Source organism: Anser brachyrhynchus (assembly GCF_964034855.1).
Source record: "Anser brachyrhynchus genome assembly, chromosome: 4".
Taxonomy (NCBI): Eukaryota; Metazoa; Chordata; class Aves; order Anseriformes; family Anatidae; genus Anser; species Anser brachyrhynchus.
In genome coordinates this window covers 1,652,642-1,674,221 of record NC_137698.1, presented here as the reverse complement: position 1 = coordinate 1,674,221, position 21,580 = coordinate 1,652,642, and the positions used below count along the sequence as shown (strand labels likewise).

The following is a 21,580-nucleotide window of genomic DNA, read 5'->3' as shown; positions in this document are numbered from 1 at the left end:
AAATATTAGCAAATATCTGAGAAATACAGCTTACTAGGAAGCTTGTGAATTCACATTTTTGTAGTCTAGAGAAAAACAGCAAAAATCTCAAAATACATAAAGGACAGCTGCAAAGAAGACAGCAAATGTCAATTTTTAATTATCTGGATAGGGAAGACAAAATACAGGAAGTTACATAGTAGAGAAAATTCTGTAATGGTAAGGATGATGAGACATTTGGTCTAGATAAAGAGGCTGCAGAATTTTCTCACAGAAATACTTTAAATGCATATGGAAAAAAACTGCTACAATCAACACAGTACCAGTTGATCCAGCCTCAGAAAATAAGCTTGGTCTCCTGTTGAGGGCCAGCCACTCGTCATTTCATGTGATTATGCAGTTTCTTCAATGTGAAGTAGTGAAAATGATGAAAAATGGGAGAATAGCATGTGGATGGTGTATTGTCATAAACCTGACATAGCTCCAGATAGGTGGAGACAATGTAATCTTAATTATACCTGCTGTTTTTTCCCCAGTCAAATAGACAAGTATTTCCTTAGTAAGTCTTGCTGTGTTTAATTTTACCTATAATTTTGTTTCTGTTTGTAGAATCCCTACTTATTTAGTATACACTTGTGTTTGTCAATTTAATATGTCATCATACATCAATATTACATCAATAAATTGCATTCAATAAATTTGTGCATCTTAAAAACTTCTACCATAATGCTCTTCTTGTTTTAATCTATTAACCAAAGTTGAATGAGTAGCCACATGGGAAAACCTTAGGGCAAAGAAACTGTTTTACTACTGAATAAGCCCTCAAATTTTAGCCAGTGTGGTACAATCTAGCCTTTGATAGATACTTTTTACTTTAGTATAGTATAATGCTATGAAGTGGACCTTTGGTTCAACAGTTTATCTCGATTTAGTTGATCCCTTATTTACACCAAATAAATATGGTGCTAAGTTTACATATAAATGAATGTAATATAAAGCTAACTGCTAATTTTTTTGAGAAGAGTCCTCTACAACAACATAAAATTTTCTCCAAGTCAAAGAAAGTTTATTTCACTTCTGGTAATTTTACTGTGTGTGTAAAATACAGAAAAAAAAAAAGGTGAAAATACAGACCTGTGAAAAGGCTCATTTTAGCAGGGATAACAACTCACACAAGTTATTTTGAGGAATGGGGAGGAATGAATCATATTCATACATGTGTGTGTGTTGGATGGCAAAAATCAATGCTTTCTCTCAGCAAAGACACTCTCGGGGATAGAGAAATCAGAGCTGCAAAAAACCTAACAAATTTTGCCTGACAGATTTTCCAAGCAAACTACACCACTGGTGTGCTGGGAGCGCGGTCAGGATGTCAGTCCCTGTGCTGGTTGGTGCAGCCCCTTGCCTGGTGGCTTATTTTGGGTCACTGAGGAGCCCAGATCCCCCTGTGTTTGCCCGTGATGCACTGAGGGTGCTGGGGGGCAGCAGCGGTCCCGGGGCAGCAAGGAGCCAGGGTCCTGCCCTGCACAGCCCAGAGGAGGACACTGCACGTGTGCTGCCATCAGAAGCAAGCCTGAAAACACGGAGAAAAATAAGAAGAAGCAGATGTGAAAAGGGGGAAGAAAAAAGCAGCATAGTGTTTCGTGGTATAAATAAACAAATAAATAAATATCTTGCTTAAGTCCCCATCCTATGACATCAATAGGAAGACCTCCACTGACCTCAGTGCGTGGTGGGTTCCACCTCTGTGGCCCACTTCGGCACTGCTCCCTCTCTGCTGCCGGTACGTGCTGGAGCCCCGCCACCATCAGCTGGCATAACGGTGTTCAGGCTTGGGAAGCCCAGTGACTGGCAGTGTTTAATGGCCCCCTTTTAAAGCTTCCCAAGCTCTCTGAATCTTTAATAGTGCTCTGTTAAGCAATAATCGTGTCAGGAGCAGCATAGTCCTGCAGGCCTAAGCCACAAAATGTGGTCATTGCATCTGCCTTCAATAACCCCTGGGGAACTGGTGGGAATTCGTACTTCTGTGTGGAAAATGACCTCTTCTGAAAGAGTGAAAAGCCTTTTCTTGCCCACCATCACCAACAATTATACCCCTGCCTCTTTATTTGTCAGAGTTAATAACAGTGCTGTTGTGGTTCAGGAAAGAGCAGGGAAGAAGATGAAAGATGCACCACTGGCATGGCACAGATGGCTACGGAGCTACCTCTGTTCCTTGTTAGTGAAAATTATGTGATGTGAATGTCAGTGCCTAATGGGGCCCCATCCGACTGCAAATGATTGTAGCACAGACAGCAGAAGTAAGGGAAAATTGTTGCAGCAAGATGCTTGCTAGGATAATGCCAGCAGTAAGAAAAGAACTAAATGAAATTGAAAATTACATGTTTAACAAGTAGATAGCAATAATTATTTGGGGCCAGAATTATCTGAATTTGCTTCTTCCTGTTGTGGGTCATTAATTACATGAGTAAATCTGTTGATCTGCGTGGGATAATTTTCATGATGTCTGCCTTGCCAATGGGAGCAAGGTGTTTACAGACGACAGATGAGGCAGTAGGATTCTTCCCATCAGTAGCATGTTGAGGTGCTGCGGTAAGGTAATGGTATAGATGGCAGGCAGCAGAACAAGGCAAGAAGCCACCCAGCTTTTATGCAATGATCCTCTTCTCTTTTCTCTACTATGCAGCAAGAACCAACACTGCTTTATGTGAAAAAAAAAAAAAAAAAAAAAGGCAGCAACCTCGGGACAGGGAGTTGCTATAAACTCAGAACCCTCACTTCTAAGAGCAAACCTGCCTTGCTTTCATTTTCCAAAAGAAAAGGGCATGTCTCTGTTTGCTTCATTCTCATCAGAAATGCTGACCCTTGTTCTGCTAAACAGGATAAAGCCAGTATTGATTCCACCTGGAGAATAACATAGCTGAAAATTGGATAGTTTACACACACACCAAAATATGTAACTATAATGAAGTTGGAAGAGCAAGGCTGAGCCTTAAGCTAGATTTGACTCGTACCATGAAATCATCAGGTTTTATAAGCTCAGGAGGGTTGGACCTCTTTATTATCTGAACAGAAGGCTTCACAAAAAGCCTCAGGAGCTGAAGGAGCGATGGAGGTACTTCAGCTCGAAATCGATACGCTGGCATGCCGTTCAGTGCCTTGGTGCGCTTTGTCACTCTAGGTGAGTTTCGGAAGGGCTTGAATGCTCACCCTCCTTATGAACCCTGCAGCAAGAGTATCTCTGCATCCTACTAATGCTCAGTGTGTCTTTTAGAGAAGATTCCTGGAATTAAACACCCCAGTGAAGACAGTGACCAAGCTGCTGTGCTTGTCCCTGCCCACATGAGGACCCATCAAGCTCTGGCTCTCACTGCCCAAGGGAACCCCTCTGACAGCTCAGCTGCTGGCGAGAGAAGGGTTCAACCCCACTCCAGGCCCATAGGCTTCAGCTGGCCCGCAGCTCTACGGCCACATGTAGTAAAGCAAGAGCACACAGGCAGCAGCACCAGGCCAGACCAAGGCTGGGATACCCCTTGGGTATGTCCTGTCCCAGCCATGGTGGGTAACACATTCAGGGAGGAAGGTATGAAGGTTGCCATGTACTTTTTTCCAAATACTGTCCCAGCCTGCAAGTTGGAGGTGGACATCTTAAGCTTGAGGTGGACTTGGGGTCTTTTGTATTTTTTTATGTATTTTTTGCTTTCCTTTATCATCAACATTATTATTATTATTATTATTATTATTATTATTATTATTATTATTATTATTATTATTATTATTATTATTAGATGCATTCTTTGCTTTCACAAGTGCAGCTCTCTAACTAATTTTTAACCACATATAATTTTGGCATCCAGAAAGTCCTGTGGCAAAGAATTTACCATTATGTTACATATGAGAAAAGGCATTGCATGTTTTGGCTTGTTTTGAAAGATCCATCTGACCATTTATTTTGCTGCCTCCAAGGTTCATGTAATGAAAGGTGAAGAAAAGGAGCCCATGTTAAATTTCTGTGACACTTGGAGAACTGTGTAAGTCCGTCATAGCCCTCCTCCCTCTACCACTCCTACACATATGCCCTTCCTCACTTTTGCAGAGTTAAAAAGTTGTAGTCTATTTACTCTTCGCTTATGTGGATGTTTACCACACTTCTGGTACCCTTGTCACACCTAGCAATGCCTTATTCCCACAGAATGCTAAAGCTGGAAGACCAGAACTGCACTGAGCGCTCATTATGTGGGAGCACCATTTATCAGCACTGGTGTTGTCTGCTACTTTATGATTCTTCTTGCTTCCTCCTAGCAGGTGAGGAGTGTTTGAGTGGTTCAAATGATCACAATCATGTCACTAGCATACTTATTGCTGCTGAAGTCTAGAAGCATGTATTTTAGATGACATCCCCCATTACGTTTTGTTTTTTTTTTTTTTTACCTTACTGGAGGATTCATTGGGAAACCAAATTATGAGTGAATGTACACCATTTACACCTTTTCTACATGAAGTCTAGATGCTGGATTGCAGAAAAGTAGCTGTAAGTGTGCCGCAGTCATTGCAGGCACTGATGCTGTTTATCTGTTCTGTGCATGCTGTGCCGTACTCAAGGCGACTCTCACAGATACCTATATGCATAAATATTACACTAACCACCATACCTCAAGATATACATAATGCATTACTTAGTCGAAGTGGCAGCATGAGGCAATGCATTACACAAATTACTGACATCGAAAGAGACTTGGGGCTCTTACCAGCACCGAGTGTGCTTACCCAGGGTCTGTTCCTGACAGACAGCATCACTCACCTTCTTGCAGGAGAGGGCTAGGTGCTTACCCCAGAAATTGAAACAACTTTCTCTGCAACATATATCAGCCACATAGTTGCTTGATGTTCTCCTGGTGTGATTCAGTATCTGAAGAAAAAGGAGTTGGAGCTGCTCACAATGAGGCCAATGAATTTTTTGCCACTGGATTCAGTGAAGATAGAGCTCTATTTCTTGTGTTTTTCTCTAAAGAGTAAATCAAACTGATGCTTTTAATGAAATAATACACATAATACATTTTCTGCAGCTCTTTCCGTGTGCTATTAGATGCTTAGCCATGGATCTAACACTGTCTAGGATATCTGGGAGGGGTCCACAGATACAGCCAGTCCACAGCGCAGTGGCTCAGCTACTCTGAAACTCTCAACTCCGCGAAAAACACACATGCCCCAAAGCCCCATTTCTCCTGCTCCAAGCTGCTCATGCTTCAGAGGTACTGCTGGTTGGAGCTTTTAACTGCTCCTGTTCTTCCGGCTTTTCTGGTTCTTCCTTTTTGCTGTATAGTGTGACGATTAGTGATCACCCAATATTTGCAAAAGCAGCTGCTTTACTCTGCTGTTAAATGCAGTTTGACACTGCTTAGGGCCCCTGATAGCAGAATTCAGCCTCTGAAGGGAACCTCGTATACAAATCATAGCAAATTAGAGGAGGTTTTGAACTCTGAAGTCATTGTAACCAAAACCAAGATTCTGTGAGATGAACAAATGTAGCTCGATTATGTGGTAATCTTTGAGCAGGAGTCAAAGAAAAACTTCCTGCAGTTATGGTTAGCATAAGGCCTCAGAAATGAAGGCAAACAGTTTTTAGAACTTCAGCCTAAGACGTGCCTGCACTTATAGAATCACAGAATCATAGAATATCCCGAGTTGGAAGGGACCCATAAGGATCATCAAGTCCAACTCCTGGCACCGCACAGGTCTACCCAAAAGTTTAGACCCTGTGACTAAGTGCACAGTCCAATCGCTTTGTAAATTCAGACAGGCTTGGTGCAGTGACTACTTCACTGGGGAGCCTGTTCCAGTTGCGACCACCCTCTCGGTGAAGAACCTCTTCCTGATGTCCAGCCTAAACTTCCCCTGCTTCAGCTTAACACCATTCCCATGGGTCCTATCACTGGTGATAACGGAGAATAGGTCACCTGCCCCTCCACTCCCCCTCACAAGGAAGTTGTAGACTTATGGTCCACTTAATGGACTTTAATGCACTGAATGAAAATGAGAACAAATTTTTCGCTTTCTTACTGCTTCTTAAATGAAGAATGAGCAATAAGAAAGGGGGAGAAAATTCGATAAGAATTATTGCATTCTTTTCAAATAAACTGTGCAGATAATCATTTCTGTCTGCCTTCTCTGAAGATATGGAAGTTTAAAGATGTTGATCTAAGTTCATGTTCTATGCGAAGCTTATAAAGGCAATTATATTAGACATAAATTTCGCTATATTTTAGTTTTTAAGACTTTAGCTCATATTACAGCTCAGCGAAATGTTACCTTTGGCATCATACTTAATCTTCAACATTTTTTTTTAAATCTAGGAAATTTTTAACAGAAAATTTACTTAAAGGAGTGACTCTCAGATTAAAAGCACACTTTGCATGGTCTCTCATTAAACTCACCGCGGTAATAGGAAGCCAGCACAGCTAACTAGCACTGTACTATAAGAAACCCACAATAATAAAATAACCAGGAAGTTGATCATGCAGTCATATTCATAAGTACATAAAGTTCATTTCAATTACTTTTGAACCTTTTTGTGCCACTGGTACATTTACTATCTTCATAATACTTATTCAGTATTGCAATGGAAATGATAAAAAGTGATCACTGGAAAAGAGACCAAATCAAATATTGCAGAAAACTCGGAGGATGAAACTTGAACTGTCCGATGAAATATGTGTTTCTGCCCCTGAAATGTCTGCGTGGAGTTGTAGGATGAATTCAACTCCTAAACCACACAGTGGAAGATACACTGAACTGCTGGACTAATTACATGCCAGAAACAAAGAACACTTCTGTGGACAACTCCCAAAGTTATAGCAAGTATTGGAAATATTGCCTGATCTTTATTATTTCCATATGAAAGACCTGCATAAATCACAGCAGTGTTTTTCATCTATAAGTCACTGACTGCAGGGCATCAGACTGCATGTGAACGAGAATCAGCAATCTTAGTACTCCACCTCATTTCCTTTATGTCTTTAAATCAGTAACACAGCACCAAAAGCATCATGTGTTTGACAAACGCAAACCATTTTTCAAATTTCTGTTGTGTACTATGGCTAGCAAGCCATAGAGCATCCTCTTGGTAAGCATTTCATGTTTTCTCCCTGGAAGCTGATCAGCTCTTTCTTTTACAAAAAATAAAATTAAAAAAATCCAAAATTCATGTCCCTCTCCTAAATCTCTTCTGATCTCTCTGATCTCACTCTTTCACACTTTTTTTTCCCCTTTTCCAGCTTATCACCTTGATTCAAATGCCTCTTACGCAAAATATGAATAAACTAATGACAGCTATTTCTTCTAGGCCTCACTGTCTTGTATCTTCAATGCTTTTCTTGAGTTCTGCCCCACTCTGCAAGCTGTGCTACCAAAACCCACAGGACTGCTTGCAGACCTTGAGGACAGTGATCTTCATCCATCCTCACCAGCCAGCACCATGCTTAACATCTGTGGTCCCACCACCTAAGCAGGAAAGACTCAACATGCACACAAGAGACGTCATCTCCTTTATGTTTTTGTCTTTAAACCGATTCTGCGTCTCCCAAAAGCAAAACTCAATCCCCACAGCAAACACATATCAACTTATCACATTGGAAATAATGTCCATAAGCTATCTGAATGCATCTTAATACTTTTTACTTGCTGGAAACAAAGACGAGAAATCATTTTCAACTTCAAAGACCATCAGGCCATGAGGAAAAAAAAAATGTTTTGTTGTTATTCTTTCTGATTTAAATGAAAACAAAGAAAATAGTTCTCATTAAGGGGGTCAGACAGCCATGTCTTCTAACAGAAGCCAGCTCTGGGGCCCTGCCTACACTATGAGCACCTGTGCCTGATGACTTGTTAGGTGAAGAAAACGGTGCCAGAGGCAGACGATCCTGCAGTAGGACACTTCTCGTAATTTTTGTATGGTCAAGATGCAGAGGAATAAATTACCAGAGTTGGTGCAGAGGGTTTGTCCCACTCAGTGTCTTTCTATTGTAAATGCCAAAGATGCATCAATCTAGACTACTTTTCACTTTTAATTTCCCAAGAAAGCACTTTCAGAAGAGAAGATGAGACAACTGTGAAAAAGATTGCCACTTGTTTCTGTTAGTGAGAGAACACCCACCATTCGCAGGTACAGTAAATGTCTGCTTTCATTCATGGCTATAATGAGGCTGTATTTCTCCCAATTTATAACACTGCAGTCAATGCTAGACTAAAGAAACATCTTTCCCCCTCCACTCTCAGAAACAGATACCAGCTGGCACACATGGAAAAATACAGAGCAGTGCCTCATACTTCCCATTATTTAAATGGAACATCTTTATTTAAAAATGAAAAGAACACCAAAACCTCAACTTCACCCCTCCACCCCCCAAAAAAAACTAGCAACTCACACACTCTTTTCCTTTTGAACACAGCAAAATTACAGGCATTTGCTTCTGAGAAAATATTGTGGCCATAATTGTTGAAAAATATTTCTGATTTTCCAGATATTATGTCTACAGAAATTATTGGGAGGAAGGTAATCTTCATCTTTTTTAGCCCATCTTTGCTTATTGTGCTTAGGGACTTCCCACATCTTCAGTTAAGTAGCTGAGCTTCAGTTAAATAAAACATAGCTGCTACTGCCCTCTTGGCAGAGCAGCCATTTGTGAAGAAAAGCAGCTTAGTTCTGCCTTTAATCAAAAAAGGGCAGTAAGACATATTTAAGTATATAATAGGAAATTTTTGTCTCTCAGTTACTTATCTAAAGTTTAAAATCAATGTCATATTTTAGAAAATGACATGAAAAGAGTGACTGTTTCCAGTTTCTCAAAGTCTGTAGTTAGAAGCAATCACCATTTGCGTTTCAGAAACTCATCAGTTCTCCACCGGTGAGTAGAGACTGTTTTGTTAAATGTCATTCTTCACAAGCTGTCAAGCACTTTGCATTTCTTGAAAACACAGCACATTATTAAGGAGCCCTAAGAAGGTCTCCAGGACATAACTGTCAGTCTCTATGCTCATTTTTTAAAATATCAGGAGATATTTTAATGCATTGCATTTTCAATGTAGGTGTTGTTTTCTCAGCTACACAGGGAAAATCCCAAACTTAGCTGAATTCCAGAGGAAAATGTGTTAAAGGTGTCTCAGCAAAATAAATTTCAAATGGTTTGAAACTGGGAAGGCCAGTAATAGTGTGATGCTGGTTGAAGGTACGTGTACTTGAAACCAGCTTAAATCACAACACTGTAACTGCAAACTCCCATATTTAGAAAAGTTTATATCTGATTTTCCCTGTTGGCTTCCAAGTCATAAGAAATCACTAAAAAATCAAAGCCTCAGGTGTTAATCATCCCAAACATAGGTAAAGTTTGACGTGACAAATATCCCTTGCCAGCTGGACCAACCTGCAAAACAAACTGCAAATATATTGGGCAAAGTTTTTCCTCATAATTTTGTTGGATGTTAATTAAAGACATTTCTTAGATCACATCTTAAAAGGAGGACGAGCAATGAAGGCAGATATCACTTCACAGAGTGGAGGAGATGATCAACTCCTACTGCATGGACAGAGCTACACACCAGATAGCTCCGGCACCAGCAGCACTTCTGAAGAAACCACCTTTGCTTTCCTATGGAAAAATGTTCTCCTAAATGACACACTTAACTATTGAAGGAAAGAAAGTGCAAGATCTAAATATACTTCAAGACTTTTCAGAAATTGTTTCTGTCTTTGGAACTCACAAAATACGAGTGCTAATGAGCACAAAGCTACCAAAGATTTTTTGTTTGTTTGTTTGTTTGTTTTTCTGCAAATCAGTAACTCCTAGACATCACCCATACAGTCTGTAGCTACTTTTCTATGGAGAACATCCAATACATTAAAGGTACTTCCACAACCAACACCAGCAATACAATTATATTTCTGATTTAGTAAGTATGCAAAAGCACAAATAGGAAAACTGTTGGATAAAAAAAATAACAAGGCCTTAAGAACCTGAGGGGGAAAAAAATACACAGTAGTTGAGTTGTACTGCAAAATGAATCATGGTGAAAATCAATTTCTTTCAAAGAAAGTAGAATAAATGAGAAGCGATAATGTAGCAGTATATTTAGCTCTGGTATGCATCTCCTTGCCCTGTTAACATGCACATATCACTAGAAGAACAAAACTCATAATCCTTAGAAATTTATAAAAGGGAAACATCAATTGCACTGAAAAAATATATTATAGCAATGACAAACTGCACATATATTATTTAATTAATTGATGTTTAGTGTCCAGAAGAATGTAGTTCTGAAACTGATGGATTGTTGGATTGTTATCTCCCTTAATTTCTTTTTAATAGATTAAAAACCACCCTTCTGCTATAGACATCGTTAGAGGTACAGGGAAGGTACATGATTTATAACATTTCTAGCTAGATGGCATTGTGATGAATTACTGTTTTAGACGATTAGTAGGTTATTGGGTTGTGGGCTCTCTCTCACGATTAGTCGCTTTTAAATCTAGGATTCCAACAAGAGAACTCTTGTAGATGTTGCTGCTTCTACAAGAAAAGGCGGTGTGTGATAATATTGAAAATCATGGTTAGCTCTTTGCTGGCATGGGCAAAAAGCCATATTGGTCCGCCTCCACAGAAAGCTCTCAGTACAAGGTTTACATTCCCTCAGGTAGGTGCACCAGGGCAGCCCTCAGCCCAGGCCAGTAGGATGTGTTTATGACAAGGCAGGAGTTGTTAAGGAAACCTCACTGCTGGGAAGCAAAGTGATCCAAGCACAACACCTACAATGAATGAACCCCCACCTTGCACCTGAGACACCTGCATAAAGTGAAGTCAGAGCCTGACAGCATCGGGGCCTCACGCTGGCAGCCTTCTGTGTTTGCAGGTAGCTGTATACAGGTTAACTTCATGAACTAGTTTAAAATGCAATACCAGGCTCCCTAAACTTGACAAGAAGCTCTGAAGGTACAGAAAAAGCAAGGCTTAGTCTGCATTTGAACTGTGTCTTCCAGCCTTACCATTACCTGACAGTTTTGAACAAGAATCTGACCTGGATTACTTTCTGTTTGACCTATGATGATAGTTCATATGTTCCAAAATACTGCCTGTGAGTATATTTTCAACACACACAATAACTTCAAAATCATATTTCCAGTTGAAAAGCTGATTCTAACTGCTACTCCTGTGCCATTTTCATGTAATAGTCTTGTGGAAAGAGTTCAGAAAAACAAACAAACAAACAAACAAACAAACAAACAAAAACTTAAGTTTTCACTCCTCTAGTTTATTTTGTGTCATCCACTTACTTTTCATAGTTTTCTGTATGGTTCCCGGCCTGTACAAGGCTGACTGAAAGAGTCCCATGAGGGAACTACAGATCTAGATTTTAAAAAGAGGAGGGTACAAGGAGATGAGGAAGAAGATATGTGTACTGTTAACATTGATTTTCAGAACTTCATTAGAGAGAAAGAAAAGTTGTTTGTATGCATGTACAGAAACATGTGGACATGTTCAGGTATGTGTAGGCACATAATGAGAGGAGACAGGTGGAAAGGACCTCAACATCTGCTCAGGAGGTCCATATTTAGATGCTTTGTCCATTCCTAAAGGTTGCCTAAGTATGTTGTATGTTCAATAACAGCTTCCTTAGGCAGTTGTTCAAGTCATATGTGCACTAATATGTGCTGGCACACATACAAAGATGTTACCTTTCAGTTTGCTGGAAATAAATAGTTTAAACAAATACAGACCTTGTTATTTAAAGCTATTCTATTAAAAATAATGAATTAGAAAAATAATTTCAATTTTTTAAGCTGGCAGTATTGTTTTAAAATGAAATTTTAATATCTATTATGGCATGTTTTTCTATGGATGAATAAAACCATAACCAAGGGGAACCATTACTATCAACATGAGTCCTGTGCACTGGACAGCTAATTAATAGCTGATAGCTCTTCTTTCGATTACAGTGTTTTTTCTTGTTTTATTTTTTTTTTTTTAATGTGATGTCCATAATTGAATGTCATACAGAATATTATGCAAAGCATCAGTCTTTTTCACAAGATCAGCAGGAGCTGAGTACCATCAGAAATATGTGACAGAACAGAGTTTGAGATGCTATAATGTTTACCCATTGGAAGTCTACAAATGCAAATCACAGTAGGACTCAGAATGGAGCCCTGTGGGAATCAGAGAATAACTGAAGCCCTGTTGGAATGAAAACTCCTCCAAAGCAACAAATTCAATATGCCAGGATGAAAAAAAAAAAAAAAAAAAAAGAGGTCTGAATCAAATAAAGCCCTACAAGCAGACTGGTGCAAATTGGCAAACACAGTAGCAGAAGTTATGCTCAGCTATGAAAGCCAAAACAAGAAGAAGCATTATCACGATGGGGATGGAGACCTGAAACAACATTAATCTAATTGCATTCTTGCAAATTAAATACAGGATACAATCGTCTTCAAAAACGTTAACAAATTCTTCAGTCTCTTGTTGTCCATGTAGAACTAAGCTTTCTATGTGTCCTCTTAATGAAATATGTGCAATATGTACTTGCAAGTTAGTTTCCCATTAAAATGCTATTTCCAAATAATATGATCCTGCTAACTGAATTTCCTAGCAAGCCCTTGGCATAATACTTTATGAGCAGCTCTGCCTTCCATCAGTTGCTTTGCTGTCAGGTCTAGTGATGCACTGAGCAGATGGCTGAGGATGTCACTTGAATTCAGACCACCGGGTTTCCATGCAAGCAGAAGCAGAGGAGACAAACCATTTCCCTATGAAGCTCACTTAAAACGAACCCACAAGATGTCACTGTTGCTCCAGAGAAATTTAGCAGTCAGGGGATTTTTCTGGGAACAAATTGAGACTGGGAGGAGGGTCTGGCTCCCACTCAGAGCAGGTGTGAGCGGTGCTGCCACCTCACAGCCCTGCTGCTGCACCTGCCCGCTCTCTGGCTTCATCACACCAGGCGGCCGGGGAGCACCAGGACACCTTGCCACAGGGGCAGCAGGAAACGTCCCCATGCTTCAGGCCTCCAGAGCCATGGTTCGAATGCGGCCTTGTTTGTTTGGGCAAGAAGGTCCCGTGGGACCACTCAGGCCATCCTCAGGCCCTGGTCCCATCTGGACCTTGCCCTCCCCACTTGAGAGCATGCAGGCATGCTCCTGACCCCATTCACACCAGCAGGAGTTTTGATTACTGTTCTTTACTTTCCTGAGTACTACATGTGCCCACATCTCAAAAGAAAACAGCACGGAGCAATGGTGGCACCACCTACCCAAGGGTTATCAGTTCCTCCTGTCTTCTGCCATTTCTTCTATGCTTATTGTCCTACTGCTTCTTGGAAGAGCTCCATATCAGACAAAATTAGGCCTATGCTATTGTTTCAAAGCTGGTAAAGTGAAGGCAGGTGGTCTGTGCAGCCCAGACCCCAGTTTTGGGTGCCTCATTGAACCAGGAAGACAAGCTAGCAGGAAACACAACTCCGCTGCTGAGCGCAGCACTCAGCGACAGCCAAGGACTTCCTTGGGTCTGGCTTTTTTTCAATGAAATATTTACAGCAAAAATAAATATTGAACCAAAACCTACCAGAACATATAATTTCAGAATATGAATGGCTTTATACAAACTTACATATCCCCAGTTTTAGCCAAAAAGGGGCTTAGAGCATTTACCCTTTATGGAAACACATCTACTGCAAATAATCTAACATTTGCACAGGCAAGGATTCAGACTAAGCAAAAGCACATCCTCACAGTGTCATAATATCAGGCTTCTCTAAACAGTTGCCAGTTTATTTTCCCCATGCTGTAAATGATGTTTCTCCAAAAGAGAGAAGATAAATGGCTTGTCTGCGTGTTTGGCAGGATGACTCCACTGAAACGTCTTGGCACCGCTGCTACACGGCCACCTCCATCAGTGCAGCACATGTGGTTTGAAAGGAGCAATGAACTAACTCCTTCTCAGGAGCACTGTGCTTCCCTTGGACTGATGAGGAAAGTGACATTCTGAAAAGCAGAGATTTAACTTCCTTGTTAATCCAGTCTCAGCAAAAGAATCCACATCTGCATTGCTTTTTATTATCCACCCATCACTCCCTTCAAGATAATGTGTTTGCTATAAAAAAATAAAGTAAAAAAGGGAAAAAAAGCCAAGTTTTGTGAATTCAACTACCCCCACACTACAGCCACACTATCTTTTGCTGTGGAAGTGATCCCTTGCTACTGCACTGACAAGGAATGTTAAGAAATTGAAAATAACCATGAATAGAAATGCATTTTCTCTAGTCAGGTACCTTATAATGCTGATTGCATCTCTGCTGTATTGGGATGGTCTAAATACCTATACATTACAGGGCCTCCATTAAAAGTATTTCTGCTGTATTGCTGAATGAATCAGATCTATGCTTGCTATGATTGGAGATAAAACCATTTTCCAACACATCGATATCCTAGCTGGTATTTCCCTGGATGATACCTGCACAGAGCTAATGCAAAGAGAATCACATCCTGCATAAAAATCATTGGTTTTTAGTGCACGTTCTGCAATGGCACATTGCAAATGGGCTTGTTGTAAGTCTCAATGTCAAGTCAAAAATGCAGAATAAATGGACAATACTATGTATGGGAGAGCAGCTCTCAGTGTGGCCATTTAACTCTGCTTTCATCTGAGTGCATTAAAAAACTCTTCAGAACTGTGCCAGTGCCTGTGCCTACAAATATGTGCATTTATGGGGCACGTGAGACTTCCATTGAATTAACTATGTGATCTCTTCTGGGCTGAGGAATCCCTGAAGCTTATTCATACAATGCCAATGAATCACAGCTATGCAGCACAGGGATCTGCATAGTACAGGCCGACACAAACTCCTTGACTGGTTGCAGACATGGTCACACAGTTGCACCAACAGCACATCACACTGGTTCTGGGAACGGAAGCAAGTCCCCTCGCCTTACCACACGTTACAACAGGGCTTGAGATCCAGTGCTAGAGTGAGAGGTGGGCAGGTGGCGGTGCCTTCACCCTTCAGAAGGTGGTGCCAAAATTGTCACTGTAAATGTGTGCACGTTCATCTCTGACATGCACTACATCAGGAGGAATCAAGCAACAGGGGCAGATGAACTCACCAAATGCCTTCTCTGCAGAGTGTCCCTGTTAAATCAAAACCAAGGTCTTCCATGGTGAGGAGAAAATCCTTAAAGGAGACAACACAATGTCTGGCCACAGCCTCATGTGATTTCCTCACACATAAATACAGAAATCCATCCTCTGAACTGACTAACAACATACCCAACATGAATTGATTTTATTTTAAAGGCCATCTAGCCTTTTGCTTTGTATTGGTGGGCATTTAGGGTAAATATACCTATTGCTAGATCCTTTGGAAACAAGAAACATGGAAAAATTGGGTTACTCCATTTGAATATGTTAGGTTATATTTTCTATGGACAAGACTACTTAGCATTTTTGGAAGGTTGACCTATTATACTGAGAAACACAAAAGCCACCCAAGTCACCTAAAAGACATGGTAACCTTATCTTCCACTTTCTTAAAACAAAGACCCACAGCTACTGCAGCATGAATTGCTTGTCTCCTGTTCATTATCCAAGGAAGGTCTTTACCCATCGTGTTGCATAGTATTTCTGAGTTCATTTTCCCCCAGGTGCTCTCGACTGTGCTTGATATTACTTATTTCTGATAGTTAACATTTACTGAAAAGTTTTCTAATAACCCTCCTAATCATAAGGGAAGTAACTAATACCTCAGGTAAACAGAAAAAAACAAGGCTCCCCCCATGAAAAAACAACAATGCAGTATGTGAAACACTGATTTCAGAGCGAGCTGGCCACTCCGCAATAGCACTACCCCTGGGAAGACTGCGTGTGAGTACCTGAAAGAAGACTCAGCCATCACCTCCCGCACAGACAGGCTGTGATCTGACATGGGAAAACACAGCAAAGCAGACAGCTGCCCATCCTGTGTAACCCACTCCTCGTGTAAACCTCAGGGTGCTAAATGGATCACAAATCTGAATAGTAAAATTGCTGTCAGGTCTAACTTCTGGGAGCATAGCTGAGAAACATCTCAGTGCCACGCTTTGCCTACCTATAACAAAGGTCCCCCCATATAAATAAATAAAAAATCAAGATATTGTACAACTCTTTGTTTTCTCTGTATCTATTATATTTACTCATTCTTTCAGAAAAACCCTTCCCAGTCCCCTTACATTCCTTTTGTTCATGTCAGTAGGGATTGCTTGCTCTTGAATCTCAAAGGTTGTTATTTTATAAACTGTGCAATTTTAAGACAATAGGACTTATGATTTTGGCTGAAATGGGGGAAAGTGACCTACACTGTCAGCCACAGAGTTATAAGTAACTGTTGATTTCTTTTTTTGGAAAAATATCACCGAAATTGTTTCTTCTAATACAGAGAGAAGGACTTGGCTTCAAAAGTAATGCCCTGCTAATACCTTAAAATAGAAGACTTTGTCTAAATGTAGGTACATAAATATCTTAAGAGCAGCAACACCAGAAAGAAGTACAATTAAACTTTTTAACTGAAAACTTACTGATGTTAATCTGTTTCAAGCTATGTATTCAAACCATATATTGGTGAGTGGGGAGGTGAAGGGAAGGCTTGCTTTCTGGGGACTCCAAGAACATCTGGGAGATCTGAGAGGGGCTCGGACAGGTAAAAGGCTCCACTCTTGCTCCTGTGAATTTAAGAATGACTGCTTGTGCCAAATCACAGGGAAAGTCTGTCCAGGATCCTGTCCCCAATAAGAGATAATACAGAAGTGTAGGAACTTAGATCAAGCATGCAGTCATATTTCTCTTCTGCTCTCCCACTTTCTAACAGTGTGTAACTGAGAGATTTCATAAAGCAAAGATAAGATCTTTGAATTCAGATGAGGAAATGGGTATTTCCTGCAAGCTTTTGTCTAATTTCTAACAAAAAATGTGGGGTACCTGCATCATTTTGGAAGCATTAATTTCCAGTTTAAGTGCTGCAGATGAAGGCCTTAGCTCTGCCTTCCTCTGACAGGCCAGGAAGCTGGAGCTCTTGCCTTTGCTCGGTAGCTCAGTGCTTGTTTTTGCAAAACACCTACCATGGCTTTGCAGGGGTGCACAGTGCACAGGCTATTTATAGCATGGGCAGATTTTAATCCCAGGTGTGAAATGGATAACTGATGAGTACGTACATACTAAGGTATAAAGTCACAGTTTATCCTGGATTAAACATCATGAACTGAGAACAGTGGAGTGAGATGTTCCTGAAAGAGACAACTCCCTTTTGTTTACTGCACTTTCCTGAATTGAGAAACACCCTTCATTTTTGTTTAGCAGTATTTAAGTACGTGCACAATAAGTTACCTAAACTTAAGTAACTTTAACCTACTCACATTCTTAACATATTTCAAAAATTGTATTGCGAAAATTGCTTTATTCTATTGGTGGTAGACAGGATAAACCAAAACTGTTAATTCTCATGGTACACGAGGGAAAAAAAAAAAGCAATAGACTGGTTATAAAGAATAAATTATTTTGAAATGGGTAGCCTATTAGTGGTAGCATGTAACCTCTTTTTAAATTCCTACAGTCCATGTGGTTTTGTTCAGCTGTGTACATTGTTCTATGAAAGGTACTGAAAATGTTTGATTTGTGGCCCACAAAAATGTGAGAGATTAACATAATAGGAGAATACGAAGCTCATGCATTCTACTATTATTAGTCCTGCTTGCATTACTTGGATGAGAAGTATGAGGTAAAATTAGTATACACATTTTTCCACCATTTATAATACTTCGCATTCCATTCTAATATTCATAACAAATCAGGTAAACTAAAAGAAAAAAAAAAGTCACAACAGCTATCGGTTTCTGATGAACTGGTAGCAGATTATAAAAAAAATGAACTTTATTCCACAGGTAGCTCCTTTGTCTCCATCCATCCTATTTATGGTGCTAGGCTCCATTCAGAGGCACCAAATACCACAGCTTCACTCTCAGCCATAGATATGCGACTGAGACCATTTTAGGCTCCTTGAGAGATCACTACCCTAAACCGAATGCAGCAAATCCAGCTCAGAGAGCCACATCTCATACCCTGTAGATGGTGAGGCCACATGTGTGTGCAAGCACCACCTTGAACGCTGCTGTGCACAAAGCTGAAATTTGCAGGAAGGTTTTATGTGGAGAAGCAGACTGTGACAAAGCAGTGACAACGATTCTCCTTACACACCTCAGTGCCGTGGGGCTCAAAAAATCAAAGCCAGTGCATATTTCCTTATGTAAAAAATATTCTAGCACTGGTTATCATTTTTACCTGGCTTTTTCTTATCACTCACTTCAGGCAGCAAAGGTTCTCATATTTGAGTCCAACAAAGCCAGCCCCTAGCGAAATATGCCTCATGGTTGCTGTGAATCAAACCACATGCCGTTGTCTTTGGTCTCGATTTCTTTTCCACATCCAAGCATCATTTGCTGGTATGGTTTTTATTTTGCGTAAATAGCACATGACTGTATTTCAGAAATCAAAGTAACTCAAATTATTCTCAAATTATTTTAGGAGTTTCACTACAAAAGGGAGGTCAATAGTGACTCAAAACAACATTATTATTCCCAATGCCTTCTGGGCCAATACCCACTAATGCATTACATGTTGACAATAACAAAGTCCTGAAGGTAGGAATTCATGACTCCCAGTTATTTTCTCTGCTCAACGATCTTAAAAATGGATATTCCGAAGAACAAACAATTCAACTCACTAATATTTGAAAGATATCGATTATCCAGCTGAAAGCAAACTTTTATTCTCCCTGAAGTAGTAGTGCCATGACAGCTCCAAAACTGTTGTCAAATGCACAATTATTCACAAGTGACTTCAATACTTGTAATTTCTGGTAGGATAACCGAACTCCTGGCCAAATAATCTATGAGATACCTTGGGGTTAGTGTATCTCACAGCATCCAGAAAAATGCCACAGATTTGAGCATGAGACATACATGCACAGTTTTTTTTTCAGCTAACTTGGGGTTAATTTCAAGAGTAGAGGGTGCACCTTACAGAGGCTTTTGCAGCAGTGTGGAAGCGAGGTCTAAGCAGCCCGGGAAATGTGAGACAGGAGGTGTGCTCACATAATACCTAACCCTGAATTAATGAGCTGTGTTAAGAGTCATCTCTTATTAACTCATAGAGCATTTTATATCTCTATAGGGAATGCAGTCATGAATGTCCCATAATGCCCCAGCTAATTAGCACATTGCTAGTGCTGCTTAGGAGGAAAGGGCTGCAGGGCCAAGGCAGTGTCTGGAAAATGCATGAGGAAAATGAGGAGGAAGAGGAAGGAGCAGCTTTGAGCAAGGAAAGTAAGCTTCTGCTCACTTGAACCAAGGAAACCACGCTGCTTTCCAACCCTGATGGCAGATCTGTTAAGTGTATTTGATACTACAGGGAGAGTTATTATAGGCAGCTATATATATATTTTATTTATTTATTTATTTATTTTTCCTGGTAGTTTTCTAAAATGTAGAGCTAGATTTAAATTTAAGGCAATCGCAGTCCCAACCTGTTATTAGAGTAGGCTTGTGTTCCACTTAACAAACATGCTGATATCAGGTCACTAGGTTGCAGCTTAGATACTGCAGTCCCACCCACAGCTCTTGCTTTTGTGCAAGTGTTCTTTGCTGGTGATATATCATCACTCATTACTTGGTTTATAGCATAAAAACTAGCGGAAAAATGCTGTAAAAACAGCACTGAGTTGTCCCAGTTGATTAGAAAAGCCAGGCTCAGTTGTCCCATCAACTTTCAGTTTTTCTACTTGATATAATAATTGTCATAAAATGTTGTCAGGGGAATTTGTGTCTGTCTTCTGTTTCCCATAAAGATACATGATAGTAGGTTAACTACTCCCTTTATTTGAGCTAGTACAAGCAGAGATCTTCCATGTATATCTAATCTGGAAATGTATTTAAATTTGGGCTACTCATGTAAACCTAAACCTAGATAAGTGCCAGTAAACTCTAAATTAAGCAGAATTTCAGTTTTACTCTGAAACAGAAAAAAAGCAAGGATCCTTTCATCAGTACTGTTTTAACTATTGTATTGAAGTTTAAGCGCTTGGCAAATATTTTACTTGGGATGTTTCTAACCAATCTGAAGTCTCAAAAACACTATTACCAGGGCAATAAAATGGGAATTTTTGTAGATTGTGTAGGATCCCCAGAGAATAAAAGGCTTGTGAAGGGTGTGTGTGTGTGTGTGTGAAGCCTGATGAACTGAAATAAAATGTGCAATTGGAACTGAGGCAGTTGCAGAGCACTTTTGAGTTGAATGGCAGTTCAAAGAACCCTTACTAAGTGATGTACAAAAACTTCAATACACCTCTATTTGAGGCTTGGCTGCACAAAGAAATACGTGATAATAAACTGAATCATCAGAAATAAATTGTTTCTATGTTCATTTCATTTGATTTAATTTCTGTAAACTCAGATGTATCACATCCATTTAAACTTGTGTTCTGATGTTACACACGACAACATTATTTTGAGGAACTTTATTGTATTTGTAGAACTGGGCTACTTGTTCTTCTACAATGAAAACATTTTTCCCCAATGAAAATGTTTTTTCCCTAGAACTGTAGTTATCTACATGAAAGTTTTTAATTAGAGAGTACAATTTATATACAAAAGATGTACATTGACAGTATTAAAGCTGCAGGGGAATATTTTGAAAGTATACTGAGGAATCTAAATGCATAATGCCATTAGCTAGCAGCTGAAATATTGAAGAACACTGCTGGATTCCCTTAAAAGATACCAAAATTTACTGGCTGAACTTACTTACAGTTTGGTAACTGGAAGAGGATACAACCAAAGCAAGCCCTGTTTAACTAGATTTCTTACAAAAGAGAGAAGAAAAGGTGAGCACCACAGACTAGAAGATATTTTATATGTCATCTGTCATCTCTTCTGGAGGAAGGAGTGACTGCTGTCATTCATCTGAGACTAGGAGAAAGGCACCCTCCAACTCATTCTATTCTTGCATTGCACCATGCAAGCAGCAAATTGGGTGAGAGCTGTCACAAAAGTACAGGCTCTGTTTTGAACCCCCTGGACCTAGCCGTCTCCATTGGATGCAGCACACATTGGAGAAAAAAATGGAGGAGTCAGAAAATGGCAAAGGCATGTTGGCTTTGTCATTCTGCCTGCTTCAGCTCACTAAATCCAAATTACCTGGGCTTTATTAAAGCAACAAATTTTTGTTGTTCAAGGCCAATTATAAGCATATTTTTGTTAGAACTTCATAACATGTTAACCAAGAAGTAGCTATTGCAGATGCTTGTTAAAACTAAAACCAAAACCAGCAAGATTTAACAACGGTTTTACCAAAAAGGAAAAACCTGGGTTCACTTCATCGTTCATATAAATGAATGGAAATAGGTCAGCACGATCTTCAGATGAAAGATTCCGTTTCAGATTAGAAATCTATTAATGATCCAGATAACATGCCTAGGCTTTTCCTGGCTATATATTTTAATCTAATAAGAGATATTATCTTTCTTCACAAACCCTGCC

At 39.9% G+C, this 21,580-nt stretch overlaps 1 protein-coding gene across 5 annotated transcripts in view; it reads right to left on the bottom strand.

The window, feature by feature from the left end:
• LOC308194825 (uncharacterized protein) overlaps nucleotides 1-21,580 on the bottom strand; it is a 96,379-nt gene that overhangs the window by 15,609 nt on the left and 59,190 nt on the right. For 2 of the 5 annotated variants that reach the window (XR_013950895.1, XR_013950896.1), the window contains 2 exons: nucleotides 15,125-15,192; nucleotides 12,255-14,005 (listed from right to left, as the gene is read on the bottom strand). Coding sequence is in view for 1 of the 5 variants with exons in the window: in XM_080591281.1 (XP_080447407.1) it covers nucleotides 13,897-14,005 (109 nt within the window). In the remaining 4 variants the exon portion in view is untranslated. Of the gene's footprint in view, nucleotides 1-4,809; nucleotides 4,889-12,254; nucleotides 14,006-15,124; nucleotides 15,193-21,580 lie in introns of those variants that run through there. The other 3 variants (XR_013950893.1, XR_013950894.1, XM_080591281.1) reach the window with 2 other exon arrangements.